We start from the raw sequence: 15,834 nt of genomic DNA on the forward strand, positions 1-15,834 counted from the left end.
ATTCGTGAATAAGTACAACTCTTTTCCAAAGCTTTCTGTGATGTCCAACGTGGACCCAGCAGCTGCTGCGTTTACAACAAATGAATGACTGACTGAGTTTGTGGTGACGTCCAACAGAGGTCTAAAATTCAATTTGCAGTAATAGTGTCAGATATGCAGCAGATATTATCCAGGAAATATTCAGGATACGGTCACAGCAACCTTTTCCATCTTCTCCACTTCATTGTCTGTGGAGCTGCACTGTACGGCATGGAGAGGCTGGCTCTGGCTATACTGTCTCAGGACATGAGAATAATCACTAGTTCAAAACCCTGTCTCCTTCATATTCCGCTAAAGTGGATTGGGAACAGCGCTTCACACTTTACTCTGAAGAGTGGTGTGAATGGCCTTAATACTTATTCACTGTAATCAGAAACTGTGATGACCAAATCAAAAGAGAACAATGTATCAGATCAGCTGAGACATTTAACATTTAATGAACTGCTTTTACAATCTGAGTTACAGCGAAAAAGATTGCGGGATGATTCAGACAACTTCCGAAACCACTTTTAAATATGCAACAGCTTTGTTCAGCGAGGTTTTGAGCTTAACACTTTTAATTTTGCATGAAGTCAGCGGCAAGATTTCCAGAAACTTCTAACACCACTGCACTAACAAGCATGTTAAAAAATGGTCGAGGCTCTATCGTGCTTTTGCAAGTTTCTAGCCAAAGAACGACTTTTGAATAAGTGAAAGAGGAGAACAGGAAGAAGAGCGCTGATAGGCTAGAAAACAGCAAAGTCTACAACACGCCGATCAGAAATCTAAAACAAAAAAGTGCAACATCACTGACACGGTATACCACTTGCAGTACATCAATTAGTTAAAAAACATTCACCAGTAAAGGACAACTCGCGAATCTTCATAGCTAGTTTTCATGTTTCATGTATATAGCTGAAATAATTCACCTTTTAACTTCATCCTGCGCTTTAAATCTTCCAGCCTCCAAATAGTTACAGTTAATTCTCTCAAAATACACGACTCGTCTCGAGCTGCTGCAGGCCGCCAGTCTCCTCATCAAAGCCTCAGATGATGAACTGAAAGGCCTTGAATCTCTTATATCAAAGCCAGAGTATTTAAGATGGACAACCAGTCTTGCTTTGTAATAATTAGCTTCTTAAAAACCTGTGCCCTTCACTTAAAATCAGCATGTTTTTGTTTTTTTTGACAGCTACTTCTACAGGTTTGAGGATTTATATGCACATTTACAGTAAAGGCGAGTGTTTAATAACAATAGTAGTGAAATAGACCGAACTACCGGTAGTCATTAAGTATAAACACAGGAATCCCCAGTTGGTAAAACCTATTTGTAATAATTTGTTGAGCTTGAATTCGTCTCGCTCCATCTTCTTTCTCTGGGGTCTTTCCACATGCATCACTTCTGGGAGTACACATACACCCAGATTGGGAGTAGCAGAAAGAGGCACTTGGATGTGGCTTATTCATTAACTCTGTTGACACAGACCCTCAGGCCGCCATGTGATACAGACTGTGTGTGTGTGTGTGTGTGTGTGTGTGTGTGTGTGTGTGTGTGTGTGTGTGTGTGTGTGTGTGCGTGCGTGTGTGTGTGTGTGTGTGTGTGTCTGCTGGCTGACAGAGAGCCTGCTAATAACTGCTGACTGACCTGTGATATGGGTTGGTTAACATAGACCCATCCAGTGACAGGGTTGACCCGCAGGTACTCAGGCTGCTCCAGGGACATGGAGTAAGTGACAGCTGCATTAGTTCCAAAGTCGTCATCGTGAGCTGCCACGCGAAGGAAACTGGTACCGACCAAAGTGTCTTCTCTCAGAAAGTCTGCAGGGGATAGAAATAATGTGAACGAGAGTAGAAACGTACAAGGCTTTTGGCAAAGGTCAAGCATGAGGCTTTGTGGTTGCAACGTTGGGACCTGGTTATTATGTAAAACTAATTTAGGTTTTTATCAAGTTTTTTTTTGTATATTTCCAATTTTTACACAGAGATGGAATGGTATTTCCCCCCTCCCCCCCTCATAAATAATACCCAATGTGGAGGCTTATTTACTGCATCCACACTCTAAAACACATCCTCAATTAAGCTCATTCTCTTTACCTCAGCGTTTTTAAGGTGCTTGTTATGCAGCTCGAACAATATTGATTTCTTTTTTCTTACAGTTGTACCAGCATGCATATTGTTTTCATCACTTACACTCATAGCGCAAATTCTCAAACTTGGGGCTGTTATCATTCTGGTCCAGTATTTGGACAGTGAGCTGACAGATGCCGATGAGCGGCTCCTCCGCCCAATCAGTGGCCGTTACTGTAATTGAATACTCTCTCTGCCGCTCCCTGTCGAACCGTCTGGCTGTCACAATCGCTCCTGTGAATACGGAACAAAACCCCCGCCAAACACACATGAATGCATTTCAATTCATCCACCCATTGAAAAATTCTCCAATTCACCGATCAGTGGATGCATCCATCCATCCATCAATCTTACCATCCATGCGTCTTATCTATAAATCTAACCATCCGCACATGAATCAAGAAAACAAGTAAACAATTGCACTTTTCTCTGAGCAAGGCGAGCATCCCTTTCAAGTGCAGTGACTTTGTTATTCAATCTTGAGATGAAGAAAATAGAACAGAAGAGAGAACGGCAGAATAACGTGTTGGGACTTCAGAACAGCTTTCCTTTCATTATGTGTAGAGTCATTTTTATAACACCATGCTCGACCAGATGAAACCAAATGATCATCGACAGACAGGTTTTGGCATTTGACTCATTCTTTGGAATAGCAACTGGAATTATACAAACATTTCCTCTACTGGAACGTTGCATTAGAGATGTCAATTACCATTAAACATGCAGCACTGCCCATCTACAGTGAACTCAGTGCCCTAATTAAGACCTGTTTCAGCCCAGACAATCCGTGACCGCTCTACCTGTGTCTGGATGAATTCTGAAGGCAGGCATGGTGCTGTCTCGGTGCATTAAGCCATATTTGACTTTTCCATTTGCTCCCTCATCTGCATCCACCGCATGCACTTGCAACACAAATGTCCCCGTTGGCTGGTTCTCCAGCACTGAAGCCTGCTCACGGTATTGCTGGCACTGAGATAGAGAGAGAGGGAGGAGGAGAGAAAGAAGGAGAGACACAAAACAAATTCTCATATATGAGAATAGCAGATGATATTATGCATAAATGAGAATACAGGGATCAAAGAAAAATAAACTCATTAAGTAGAAGGTCACTACGCACACATAGGGATGTACTGTGCATGAAAAACAATATGGATGTTATCGATACAATAGCCCACATCTAAGGAAATAAAAGCACTTGAGCTGATTTATTTTGAAGAGCCAGCAGTGAACAGCTTTGTCTGAACCAGGGATTCAATCCATTCCCCTCATGAACATATGCCCCAGATAAAGAGCTGCTCTCTGGAGTCGTTCTCTTTTGAAATCATATGTGAATGCTAGCTACTCTTTCAACAGAATGACCATGAAAAATGAAAAACAATAGGCGAGGAGGAGCTTGAGTGAAGCAGAGGGAGGGAGATGGATCAAAGGATGTGAGCGAGCGATATAAAAAAGAATAATGCAAGGGTTCATGGGACGTGATGGCACAGACAGTGTGGCCTGTAGGTAGCTGTTCGTAATAATCACATAATATCAAACATAAGGTCATTCCTGCCCAGATGGATTCTGAGGCGTAACTTAATATTTAAAACACATCAAGTTGCCAAGACTTCCAGCCCACCCGAAAGACCTCAGGAGAGTCAGTCTTCTGCCGAAGTTCAAGTCATTCCTAATTAAGGAGTAAGTTAATTAAACAGGTAAAGTATATTGTGATGATATTGCACGTTTTTTCACAAATTAATTGAAATCCCAATGGAGCGCCTAAAGATAGAGTGGCTGTGCGGGCTAATCAGAACTCCTGGGAAAACAGAGCGAAGAGAGACGGAGGCCAGGGAAATGAGAACGCCGGGGCAAAAAAAAAAGAAAGCTGGAGAGTGGGATGAGGAGAGGGCGGAAGGAGTGATCGACAGAGAAATAACTGAAGTGCACCGCGAGGATGAGACACACAGGCAGACAAGAGAAGAATGGAGCAATATTGTGAAGGCATATTCTTTGAATTGAGGCAAAACAACTGACTGTCAGCTATTTTATTAGAAGGCTTCAGGTTGACATCAACAACAACAACAGCAACAAAAACAATGCTGTAAAGGAATTGTTCGTTTGTTGTTTGTTTTGTCACCTTTAGACAGAGCCAAGCTCGCTCATGTCTCCGGTCTTTATGGTAGGCAATCTTACCATTTCACTCTCAGCAAGAAAGCAAAGACCTGTATTTCCAAAAAAAAACGTTCCAAAAATACCCTTAAAACAAACTGAAAATGAATTAAAGGGAAATTCAGGTATTTTTTCAACCTCGTGCTGACTTTGCACTAACCTCCCTTTTAAACAAAAATCCTCACCTCCTCAAATACAGGTTTGTTGTTGTTGACGTCGTCAACTCCAACGATGATTCGCGCGGTGGAGACGAGAGGGTGTGGGCCGCCTGATGCGTTGTCATCTGTGGCCGTTACATTCAGGACGTACTCCAGGCCTTGAAGCTTGGGCAGGGGAGTGGAGCGGAGACGAATCAACCCTACAAAGACCACAGGCCCATTCAATTACACATTGTAAAACATGGTCCCTCCTTACACATTAAGCACAAGCATTCCATTGGTCATTAAGCAGGATGTTATTGCCACTGTGGCCTTGCATGGTGAGGAATGTGCTATCAATAAAAAAACACAGCACAAAGAGCGGACTGCAATGTTGTTGTTCTACAAGTCGGGGGCGAGATAGCGACTGGTGGAAAAATTCACATCAGAAGTCCACAAAAAGGTAAAAATCTGATCGGCAGACTAAATCCAAAAACCCAATTTCACAGTGGTGATTTCGTCACATTGCTAATCTAATAATTGCATGCTCTCCCCTAAAGATGCCCATCCAGCTCACGCAGGTGAGCAAAAACATAAAGTTGTAAGTGACTTGGGTTAGAAGTTAACCAGGCTCAGCAGAAGCCTATTAGCTATCCCCCCCCCCCCCCCCCCCCCACCTGTCTGCTTTCATGTCAAAGTCAAGATAACAGGTGGGATAAAAGAATACTGCATCTGAGTCAACATCTTTCTCATCAACAGTAATACAAAAACATCAGAGGTTGCAGGACGAACAAGCAGCCTGTGATGTGCGGGGGGGGGGGGACTCATTGAAGTGAGAGCATCGGGAGATTTTTTTATTCTCTCGCTGCGTTTCTATTCATCTCTTTCTTGATTAAAGACAACACGTCGTGCTGAGACACAGATGCGAGTGCCTGGCTTCCTTCTCTCCCAATTTACTTGTGATCCTGGCTGCCCACAGAGCAGAGAGGGGGCCTAGCTCCTAATGACAGCGCGTGACGTTGACAGCACTGCACCACTCCGTTAAAATAAGCGAAGTGTGGGATGTACACGGTAATTCCCCCGGCTTAAATGTCAACCTTGTTTACAAATGCAACATGAGCACGTAGCGGCTATTCAATGAGCCAGCACTCTTCGCATATATACGGTATGTGGAGTATTGGAAGGAGTATAGTGGTTTTCCTGCACCCAAAGGATATCAGCCGTAGCATTTTCTATCTCTGAGGATACACAGAAAGGGTGGAGAGGAATATGAAAAGATGACACAAAAGAAAGAGGAGCTGACAGAGCGCAGCCTGAAGATTGTCAGCTATGATAGAGCAGTTGTTGTGAAATTGAATTGAAAGGGTTGGGTGACAAATGTCACAGTGATTGCCACTGGTTTCGGATCAAAGGGTAAATAAAAAAGATAAACTGTGCAGTCACCAATGCTAGAAAGCTCAGAAACATTCCTCTCTGTATACGCAAAAATGTCATCCTTTATATTTAAGTCTCCAATCACAGAAAGGAAAGGCATTCATATTGAAATTACAGCTTTTAATATCAACTTTCAATATATTTCCACATTGACTTTAAAAGTACAGGGCGTTCATTGCCCACCGCTGTAGCAGGAATGTATTAGAGGAAATTGAATGTGTGGTTTGATGGAAAGCCTGTCAATTAGAAGGAGAGCTGCAAAAATGTGAAGCCTCGTTGGAAAAATTCACCTTTCTGGCTGTCAATGACGAAGTTTCCTTCCTCGTTTCCTGCTGTTATGGAGTAGATTATACCATCGCCATCTGGGTCTTTGGCTAGAACTGTGGCGACGAGGGTGTTGGGCCCCGCGTCCTCGGATACAAACGTTCGATACCTGCAAAGTGGGAACTCAAGCTTTACAAGTGCAAGAAAGTGAGAGCACACACATGGAAGTCACCAGTCACCAGACAGGAGGTACAAGTCGTTTACACAGTCCACAGCATCAGCAGGCTGATTAGACTTATGGTTGTGGCTTTCGCTTGTCACTGTGATTTAACCTGTCCTTTTAGCTGGCCAGACTACAGACGAATGATGATGTCTGCTGGGATGGTGAAGTCATTGGACAAATGGGGCTTCCACATACCCGGCCCACTGTGGGACATTTGATCCAGTGCCTTTTAAAATGTCAACAGTGATTTGCTTGCTCTGTGTCGCGCCGGGCAGCGAGATGCCCGGCGCGACACAGGAGACCTGATATACCACTGTGGTACAAAGCACGATGGGGTGGAGATGAACTGCGTGACATGGAGGATGAGGAGATGAAAAGAAATGGAAAACAGAGGAGCAGAGGGGAGAGAGGGGCAAGTGACAAGAAAGACAGCTGGCACTGAGATGACAAGGTAAAGTGATAAACGGGAGTGAGAGGGAAGAGAGGTGAGCGGAAGGAAGGAGGTAGTCTGACAGACATGGAGGGGATTTGGATACACTGTAAGAAGGGGCGGCGTTCTCACAGAGTTTGAGTTGATTCGTCAGCAGAACTCATCTCTGTGAGATTTTGTGCTGTATCCTCTTCTAATGTGTGTGTGTGTGTGTGTAAGCATGTGTGTTGTGGGGTGGGTGTCGGTGTCTGTAGTGAGAAGTCAGAGGTGATTGATGGTTTACAGAAGAACGCTGACGGGTGATTCATCTCCGCCAGCTGCGGCAGTCTCCGTGGCAACATGAGTGACCTGTAATCTGTGACCCGGCTCAGAGGCCACCTCTCCGCAGTTCTCCGGGAGGAGACATATACACTCCCTTGGCTTTCCTTCCTGAAGTATCTCCCTTCATCTCACTGAACTGGGAAGTCGTACTCAGACGGAGGAAGCCCGCCTGTCCATCTGCTGGCCTGCACGTCGGGCTATTTGCATTTTCACAGGCTCTCTGTCTGTCCGTCGCTCCCTGTTATCCGCTCTATAACTCATTCACATGACAACTCAGAGGTCATGCCAGGAAACGTTGGCCTGTCCACTCACATGTCGGAGTATCTCAATAAGTCTGACTCAAAGTACATTTCATAAATATCCTAGTGTCCATCAGTCCACCTCTTTTGCTGTTTTCGTCCACTCGGGTCCTCTTCTGCCCTCACAGTGCTTATCTACATCTCAGCATGCCACAGTGTGACAAAACGTCCAACACACCCTAGCTGGCAAAATGCCTGCTTTCCTAACTATCTGTCTGCTGGTCTGGCAAGAGAATTTGTCTGACTGCCGACAGGCTTCTCTGTTCATCTGCACATCTGACTGGCTGTCTCCTGTCTACTCGCCGAGCATGTTTTGGTATTCTCCTCTCGCAAGTGAATGCAAGTTGGCCACTATTCATAGCATGACGCGCAGTATCAAATATTGTTGCGTTGAATAGCCTGAAGGAAGGCAAGTCTGTGATGTCTCATGTAACAACATATTATATATCTGTGGCGCAACCGTGTCTGCTCAAAGAGCAGAGCTTCGACGTTATGAGCAGTGATCAGCTGGTGGATCAGAGATACAGCAGTGCCAGCAGCAGGAACGGTTTTTTTTAACTTGTCATCTTGGTGACAAACTTTGATCTTTGCGGCTGAACTTTGGCTAAATTGTTGCTGTTAGGTTTTGGGCCACAGTAACAAATCATACAGCAAAACAAATGAAGTGAAAGGTGCCTCGAAAAGAAAGTTATTGTGCTATCTGAATCAAGATTCACAAAGACACATACACTGTATACTTTTCATAACAGCTTATTGATCCACTCATAGCACCTTTGTCTTGGCCTCACACTTTTTTTATTCCAATATATATTCTTCCAGATGCTACGTTTTGAGCCCTCAAGAAGTAGCAACTAATATCAATAGCTACATCAATACCAGCTTTTTCTTATTGGTCACATCTTGTTCATGCTTTTATTTGTTGTCTGAAAGGCAGACGAAACTGTAAACAGGACAAATGATGGACAGGTATTGTATAAGTGGTAAAGCTCCTCACACAGGCTGGGAGAATTCAGGGGCCTCGTCGTTGATGTTTGCCATCCTCACACGGACCGTGGCAGTCCCAGAGTGAGGTTCGTCCCCGCTGTCCGTCGCCATCACCACAAATTCATACAGATGGTTAGGCCTCTCGTAGTCCAGCCGGCCAGCTGGGAAAACAGTCCCATGGGGCGAAATGCTGAAGTCCGGGCTCAGGGTGTAATAGGTGAGCTCAGCGTTTAACCCCGAGTCACAGTCCGTGGCCAACACTGGCGGGAGGGAAGACATCACACAAGGACCATCAATTTACAGTTAATCGAAATGAGCTGATGAGATGGCATCAGCTGATGACTATGTTGACATCTCTGGTGATCATTATCTCTTTATGGCTTTGCAAAACATGTAATAGATCATAAGCTCTGACAGCTACAATTACAAGCACGCAAACTGCACTGTGCCCCTTCCATCATTTGCAAAAATGAGCTGAATAAAAACAGCAAAAAGACCTCATGAAATGAGCCAGATGTGTTTTTTCTTCTGCAGGCAGTGTTTGGAAATGATTATGTTGTGAGGTAATTACACAGAAATACTTCTAATGTGTGATGGGATTACAGCCACATACATTGACAGCCTTGGTTGCATTGCTACTTTGAGGTTGCTGTTTGGTGAATTTCACTTAAACTCACTATTTCATAAGATAAGATAAGATAATCCTTTATTAGTCCCACAGTGGGGGAATGTACGGGATCACAGCAGCAAAGTGGACAGTGCACACAAGATACAGAGTAAAAGTAATAAAGAGTAAAGAATATCAACTAAGTAAGAACAGACAGTACACAGCCCCTCTACAGTAGGGTCTCGAGCTCATGCCGCTTGCATGTTGCATATTCTTTTCATGTGTTCATTTCCTCCGTGTCAAGCCTCAGCACCAGCAGCCAATGCTTCATTCTTTCCTCAATGTTTTGTTGTAGCTCAAGACCGGCAATTTACGATACACTCTTTGCATAGTGTGTATAATGTGAAAGGCTCATTAAATGTTAAAGAATTAAAGCAGTAAATTTCCCTTAAACCTCACTGTCACAAGTGCTTTTAACTCGAGATTATTTATATATTCTCCTCCTCAGTGGATAAAGTGTAAGTGATAGCCTCATTGCGAAGTATTCATCTGTTTTCTTTGCCCAATAGAATGCAAGCTGACGGGGTAATGGGGAGTTCACTCTCTTGGTGCCTCAAAACGTTGACATTTCATTCGTGAGCGTGCAGTCCAGCATATTGCGAAATTTACTTGTTTTCTCTCTTTCTTTCAGGTTTTTTTTGGCCCTTTGATCTGAGTTGTTTGGGGCATTCTGGGCTTTGGTCAGGGACAGTTTTATTGAAATAGAAACTCACACATTTTCATGATGCATCAGCCATCTATTCGTAACAAAATGATCTAACTTTCCCGTATAGGTCGCTGTTTCAGAAGACTCCATGTCTTCACTCACTCTCCCTTTGATCTTTCCTCTGCGGAGTTCTTCCTGTTGTATTGGATGTTTTATTTTTTGTTGATGCATTGGTTTGTATTGGGTACCATTCTCTCCTTCTGCTGGCTCTGCATCGCTAACAATTTCTATTGCTCCACGCTGTGCATTCGAATGATTTAAGATTAAATTACTTCAATTTTTTTTCTCACCGAGAATCCGCCAGAAACAATTGCCCAGCCAGAGATTCTCACAAATCCCCGATGTTAGTCCATGGGGGACTGAAGTCCCACAGGTGCAGGAACAGTTGACAATAACTAAACAGTCAACATGGTGAAATGCTGAACAGTGGGGCATTTCTTTACTTTTTCTGAACTTTATTTTTTCCTTGAGCCCCTGTTACTTTGCGAGAGAAGTATAAGTGAATGTAGAACATTCTTAAATCCTGTTGAGGTACTTGTTTATTTAAGGCTGTAGCTTAATAAAGGGATATTAAAGGTACTGCATCTAAAAACAGAAACCTCAAGAGTGCAATCAGAAGTGTCATTTTTTCCAAACAGCATACTAGAAAAAGGGGATAGTCACAGCGGCAAAGCATATTTGTTAGAAGCACAAGTTACATTGTAAGGAACATTATGAAACAGAAACTGAATCGAAATAATTTTACAGTCAATTTCTAATCTTCCCTCGGCCAGAACGTTTCTTCATTGGTGTGTGTTTTTACAAAACGTCTCTGCTCAAGTTGAGCAGTGGCAAAGGCAAGACATTCGCCTTCAGCCTCATAATTGATAATTATAAGGTAGCCTCATGCAGTAACAGATAAATTGGCACGCCATCATTCATACAGTACATACTTAATCAAAACAAATGTCTGCTGTCTGTGTAGCAGCTAGATTAGCTCAGTATTACTGAGCCTGTATGAGCACAGATCAGAAAGATCTATTCCTTTCCTTCAGTATGGAGAAATGGAAGCATTATGGGTCAATCAGCTGAAACAATGACTCAAGGTCTCAAATGCAGCGTTAGCTTTCTCCCACAATATATCTGTTGTTTTTTTTCTGCAGATAAAGTGAGTTTTTGGATAGTTTCTCTCTCCACTTCAAACAGAAACAGATGGATGTGAAATACGGGGTGAGAGGAGTCTCACCCTGCAGCAGGGATGTTGCCGTGGTTACTGTCTCGGGGACTCCATCCACACTGTAGATAGATTGGAGGAACTCTGGGACACAATCGTTCTCATCCGTTATCAACACCTGAACCTGATTAGTGCCAGTGTGATGGTTTAGAAAGAGAGGAGAGGAGTAGAGCGAAGAAGATCGGGAGAGGAGAGGAGAGGAGAAAAAAAACAGACATAATCAGAGTTGAAGAATACAGAATTCTCTTTAATAACCCTCACAGCCAGGAGACAACCATAGGAAATTCCCTGGACAGGAGGCTGACCGCAAAGCTTAATCTAAATTGCATTTTATAGTTCCCCAAGTTGCCAGTTCAACAAATCCTTTATCTTCCACTTCATGATTTTTCTGAGTCAAAAATAGAACGTTTTTGAGCATGTGTGTTTTCTCCACAAAGGCCCTCAGCACGACTAGCCCCCCCCCCCCCCCCCCAACAAGCCCTGTGTCACCACTATGTGTAAAGTGTGAAGTGACAGCTGAGTAATAGTCCTGAAATAGCTGTGATAGGTTTTCCCAGTCTCCATCTTCTACCCCACAACATGCATCTGAACAGAGGGAGAGTTTTTGCCTGCCGAATCTGTGGTACGAAGTGAGTGCCTGACATGATAATTGGAAAACAAAATCTTTTGAATTAATAATTCAGACGATCCTGAATTCATGAATAGTTTATCTAGAACTATTCGTTTGCGAATTAAGTTTTCGGATTATGGGTTCTTATGCCAAGTGCCTCAGAGTGTGTGCTACATTTTCCACCGTTCATCTCCAGATCACACTCTCAACAACGAGCACTTACTGTGACATCAAGAAAAAAGGGTGAAACAAACTGCAGAAAAAAAATCACTTGGGCCCTTGGTTGACTTGCTAACATTTCAAAAACCACTCAGCCATGCAATTCCTGCAGACAGAAACAAACTCTGCTGCTTCTCTTCTGCGGTTATCGCCAAGTAGTGTGATGTCAATAGGTCAGCGCTGAAATCAGATCATTGCCGTTAATGCAGACTTGTCAGCCGCATAACATTGAGGTGAAAACGGGAAAACGTCTGAGAGCTTTGAGAAAGTCCAGCGAGAGAGCACAGCGCAGCAAATCTCAGCAGGAAAGCATATTTCAGTTCATTTCAGCAGTTAGAGTAAATGCTTGTGTGACAGACGCAATAATAATACATCACAGTAGACCTCAGCTTTGGGCTGAGTTGACCTGAGTGCATGAACTCGTATGTGACGCCTGTATCATTCTCTAATAAACTAACCTCTGTGGCAGTGCTGAGGCTGCCTGGCTCCTCGCTAGCTCGCACCATCAGCAGGTAGCGTCGCTGGTCACTCTCGTAGTCGAGCGTCCTGGTCAGACTGATCTCCCCCGTCTCCTGTCTGACGCTGAAAAGGCTACTGGGATTGATCAGCAGGCTGTAGCTGATTGGCTGCTGCTGGAAGGAAATGGCAAACACCACCACGAAGCTGCAGAACACAGAAAAATAATTTAAAAAAAAGTAAAGGAGAAACAGTCTTTATTATTCGATTTCAGCTGCGTACATGCTGGATTAAAATCGAAATCCTCTTTTCCTCTACATCAGCACAGAGCTGTAATGAAATAAAGGACTGTATGGCCCATTGACTATGTGCTACAGTCGATCAGTACTTGTCAGTTCTGTGTAATAACGTCATGCTGTTATGCAGATATCAATGTTTATTTTTTACGGTTTAGAGAGTTTGCGTTCCCCTAATGGTGTGAGATGATGATATGTCAATTCATGCTTGAGTGCACTGTGACCGAATGAATATTCATCAGCATGAGTATTAACAGGTAGCGTTTGGAAATCAACACGTAAGACAAGAGTGTGTATTTCTGCATGTCTGCATTCGTTATCATAAGACTTGTTTTTGCGGAGACATTTATGCATGAATTTTCAATTTCAATTGTGAAAGATGAAGGGTGTTATACAGTGGTGTAAAACTGTCCTTTTGTAAGTGAATCAGTGTATGCTTTCATGCATGCATCCCCCCTACTTTTCAGCAATTCAAAGATATAAGGTACACTGACAATACAATCTTTAATATTGCTCTGCCTTATTGTGTTCTTCAGTATCAGGCAATTATACCTATTGAGGCAACAATAAAGAATCCGACAAAGAGTGCTTGGCGATAACCACAAGGGGATAGGCCAAATGTCAATAAAAGCCCCAGCATAACTGTTTAGCTACAAGGAAAGACATCAAAAGATATCACATTACTGCAATTTATACTGAAAAGGCCAAGGCCAAATACCGACACACAATGTTGGATATAACATACAATTAAATCCATATATACTGTATATATATATACACACACAGTATATACTGTATATAGCTGCCCTAATTCATCATCCCTGCTTATGTATGTGTGAGTGAATGTTAAGACATGCAGTACTCACGGCTGTCCTTCAGGCGTGTTCTCTGGTATGGAGATGGCGGAGCTAGTGTTGGTGAACTGCGGCGCTCTGGCTCCTGCCACTACAGAGAGCATGGCAGGGGCACTGCGGCTGCCCAAGCCGTCAAGGGCCACAATGCTTAACAAGTACTCTCTATCGCTCTGAAGCACCAACCCTGTGGTCACCACCTGGCCCGTCTTCTTGTCCACTGCAAAGCAGCCGTCACCACCTAGAGGGAAATGCAATGACTTTATTTTCAAGAGCTGGATCCAAACCAATCGGATACTGCTGGCTTGAATACTAACTCGGAAATGTTACCCAAATGGCAATTCGAAATACCGGTAGGTGATTCAGTCTAGCTGGGTTTGCTGAGTTAAGGCTCACAACACATCAGGATTCTTATATTATACTTATGGCGTGATTCATGTTCAAATTGCAGTTCTAATGCAATCTTTCTGTGCAATTATTGTATGTGTCAAAACATCTTAAGAGTCTGGACATAGAAATGAACAATCTAACTCACAACGTAGAGGCAAGGTAACACACGGCTCTACTATTACACAAAACCCAATGGATCAGGATATTGATTGCATCTTTAATAAAAGGACTTTAATTGCTCCTTTGTATTCAGGCAGTATGGTGGACGTTCAGTAGTGACTATAAGCTGAATTTACATTTCCATGTATTCATTTGGCAGGCGCCACAGTTGTGTACAAATGAGGTGTTATCAAACAGACAAAAGATTGAGAGAAGCCTGTGACAATAATTTCCTCAACACTCAGCTCCATGTGTCACCTGACACAAGGGATGGTAGCAGCAGTCGTTGCTCATTTGCAGATCGCAGCGAATGAGAAGGTTCATAAACCGGATTGACAGGAAAACAATCAACAACCACTTTGTTGGAGCTCAGAGCTCCCAGCCTCCCACCTCTTCGTCTGACCTCTCACCTCCATGCTCATAGCTCCCTCCTCTCGCCTCCCTCTACACAGCTCCCTCCTCCTTCCTCTCTTCTACCTCCTTACAGATACCCCCTCTCCCCTATCTGTTCACAGCTCCCTCCTTACATCTACTTCCTCAAAGCTCCCTCCTCCAACCTCCCTCCTTACAGCTCCTCCCTCTCCTTTATCTACTCACAGCTCCCTCCTCTCACCTCCCTCGCCCCTCCCTCCTCTCACCCACCTCCTCAAAGCTCCCTCCTTACAGCTTCTTTCTCCCTCCTCTCTCCTGTCACCTCCTTCTTCTCTTCCTTCCCCTCAGCTCCCTCCTAACAGCTCTCTTCTCCCTCCTCCCTAATTGCAGCTCCCTCGTCCCTCCTCTCACCTACCTATAGCTTCCTCCTCTCACCTCCCTCCTCACAGCTCCCCCTCTCCCCTATCTCCCCAGCTCCCTCCTTACAGCAACCTCCTCTCCGCTGTCTCCTCACAGCACCCTCCTTACACCTCCTTTCTCTCTCTCCTCATAGCTCCCTCCTTACAGCTCCCTCGTCCTTCCTCTCACCTGTCTCCTTACAGCTCCCCTCCATTCACCTCCCTCCATACATATCCCTCCTTTCACCTCCCTCCTTACAGCTCCCTCCTCTCACCTACCAACCGAATAACGTATATTTTGAGGCAACCAAAAATGCAATTAACTTTCATGAGCTACAAATACTTGAAACTAGCCAATGAGACCATAAACCAATGTTTACAACGTTTACTGAGGAAATAAATCACATGAAAAGTCGAGTCATTTTCTCATAGACATCTATACAGTAGTCAAGACGAGAAAGGACCAGCGCTTGTCTGATATTTCTGATGTTATATAGTGGATGTGACAGTAGATCACGATGCCTAGATTTCTTGCAGACTTTGTTGGGGCGTCTGAAACGGAGCTGGGCTTTATACTTATGCTGTGCTAAACCAAAGAACTTGGTCGGATCATCAGGAGTTCAGTCTGAGCGAGTTGAAGGTGACGTTCCTTCATCCATCTTGAGGTATCACTGAGGCATGCTGAGGGGAGGACAGATATCTCTAGGTATCATCAGCACAGCAGTGGTAAGTGAAACCATGAGAGCAGACAGTTGGACCTATGGTGGTGTACAGAGAAGGGGACCAAACACCTTTTCTTGCGGTATACCAGTCTATCCTTGAGGACTAAAGGGCATGATGAATGCACTTCTCCTATTTCCAAATGTTCAAATTATTTTTGAAATATTCTTAACATAATAAAGAGAACCGTGATTCACTATTTGTTTACCTTCCCAAGGCTTGCTATGCAGATGATGCAATTTCTATGCACATAGCTCTTCTACTCAAGCCATGTCTCTATTGAAGTATGCCTTTAACATTCTTCAGACATTTCTACATTACTTCAAACGTGTACTGAATGAAAGATAAATATCGCTCTCATCACTACACGAGAATGTAGGCTGGTCCTCACT

The 15,834-nt window shown here is 43.7% G+C and overlaps 1 protein-coding gene across 1 annotated transcript in view; it reads right to left on the reverse strand.

Annotated features, from left to right (window-relative positions):
* Window positions 1-15,834, reverse strand: part of LOC306777905 (neural-cadherin-like) — a gene marked incomplete at both ends in the record, with an annotated part of 74,098 nt that overhangs the window by 33,631 nt on the left and 24,633 nt on the right. The window contains 9 exons of the mRNA XM_079269212.1: window positions 1,664-1,836; window positions 2,209-2,379; window positions 2,946-3,114; window positions 4,479-4,651; window positions 6,155-6,297; window positions 8,396-8,645; window positions 10,984-11,095; window positions 12,259-12,463; window positions 13,419-13,644. Of these exons, the coding sequence (XP_079125338.1) occupies window positions 1,664-1,836; window positions 2,209-2,379; window positions 2,946-3,114; window positions 4,479-4,651; window positions 6,155-6,297; window positions 8,396-8,645; window positions 10,984-11,095; window positions 12,259-12,463; window positions 13,419-13,644 (1,622 nt within the window). The remainder of the gene's footprint in view (window positions 1-1,663; window positions 1,837-2,208; window positions 2,380-2,945; window positions 3,115-4,478; window positions 4,652-6,154; window positions 6,298-8,395; window positions 8,646-10,983; window positions 11,096-12,258; window positions 12,464-13,418; window positions 13,645-15,834) is intronic.

The sequence above is a fragment of the Melanostigma gelatinosum genome (genome assembly GCF_949748355.1).
Source record: "Melanostigma gelatinosum genome assembly, chromosome: 1".
NCBI lineage: Eukaryota > Metazoa > Chordata > Actinopteri > Perciformes > Zoarcidae > Melanostigma > Melanostigma gelatinosum.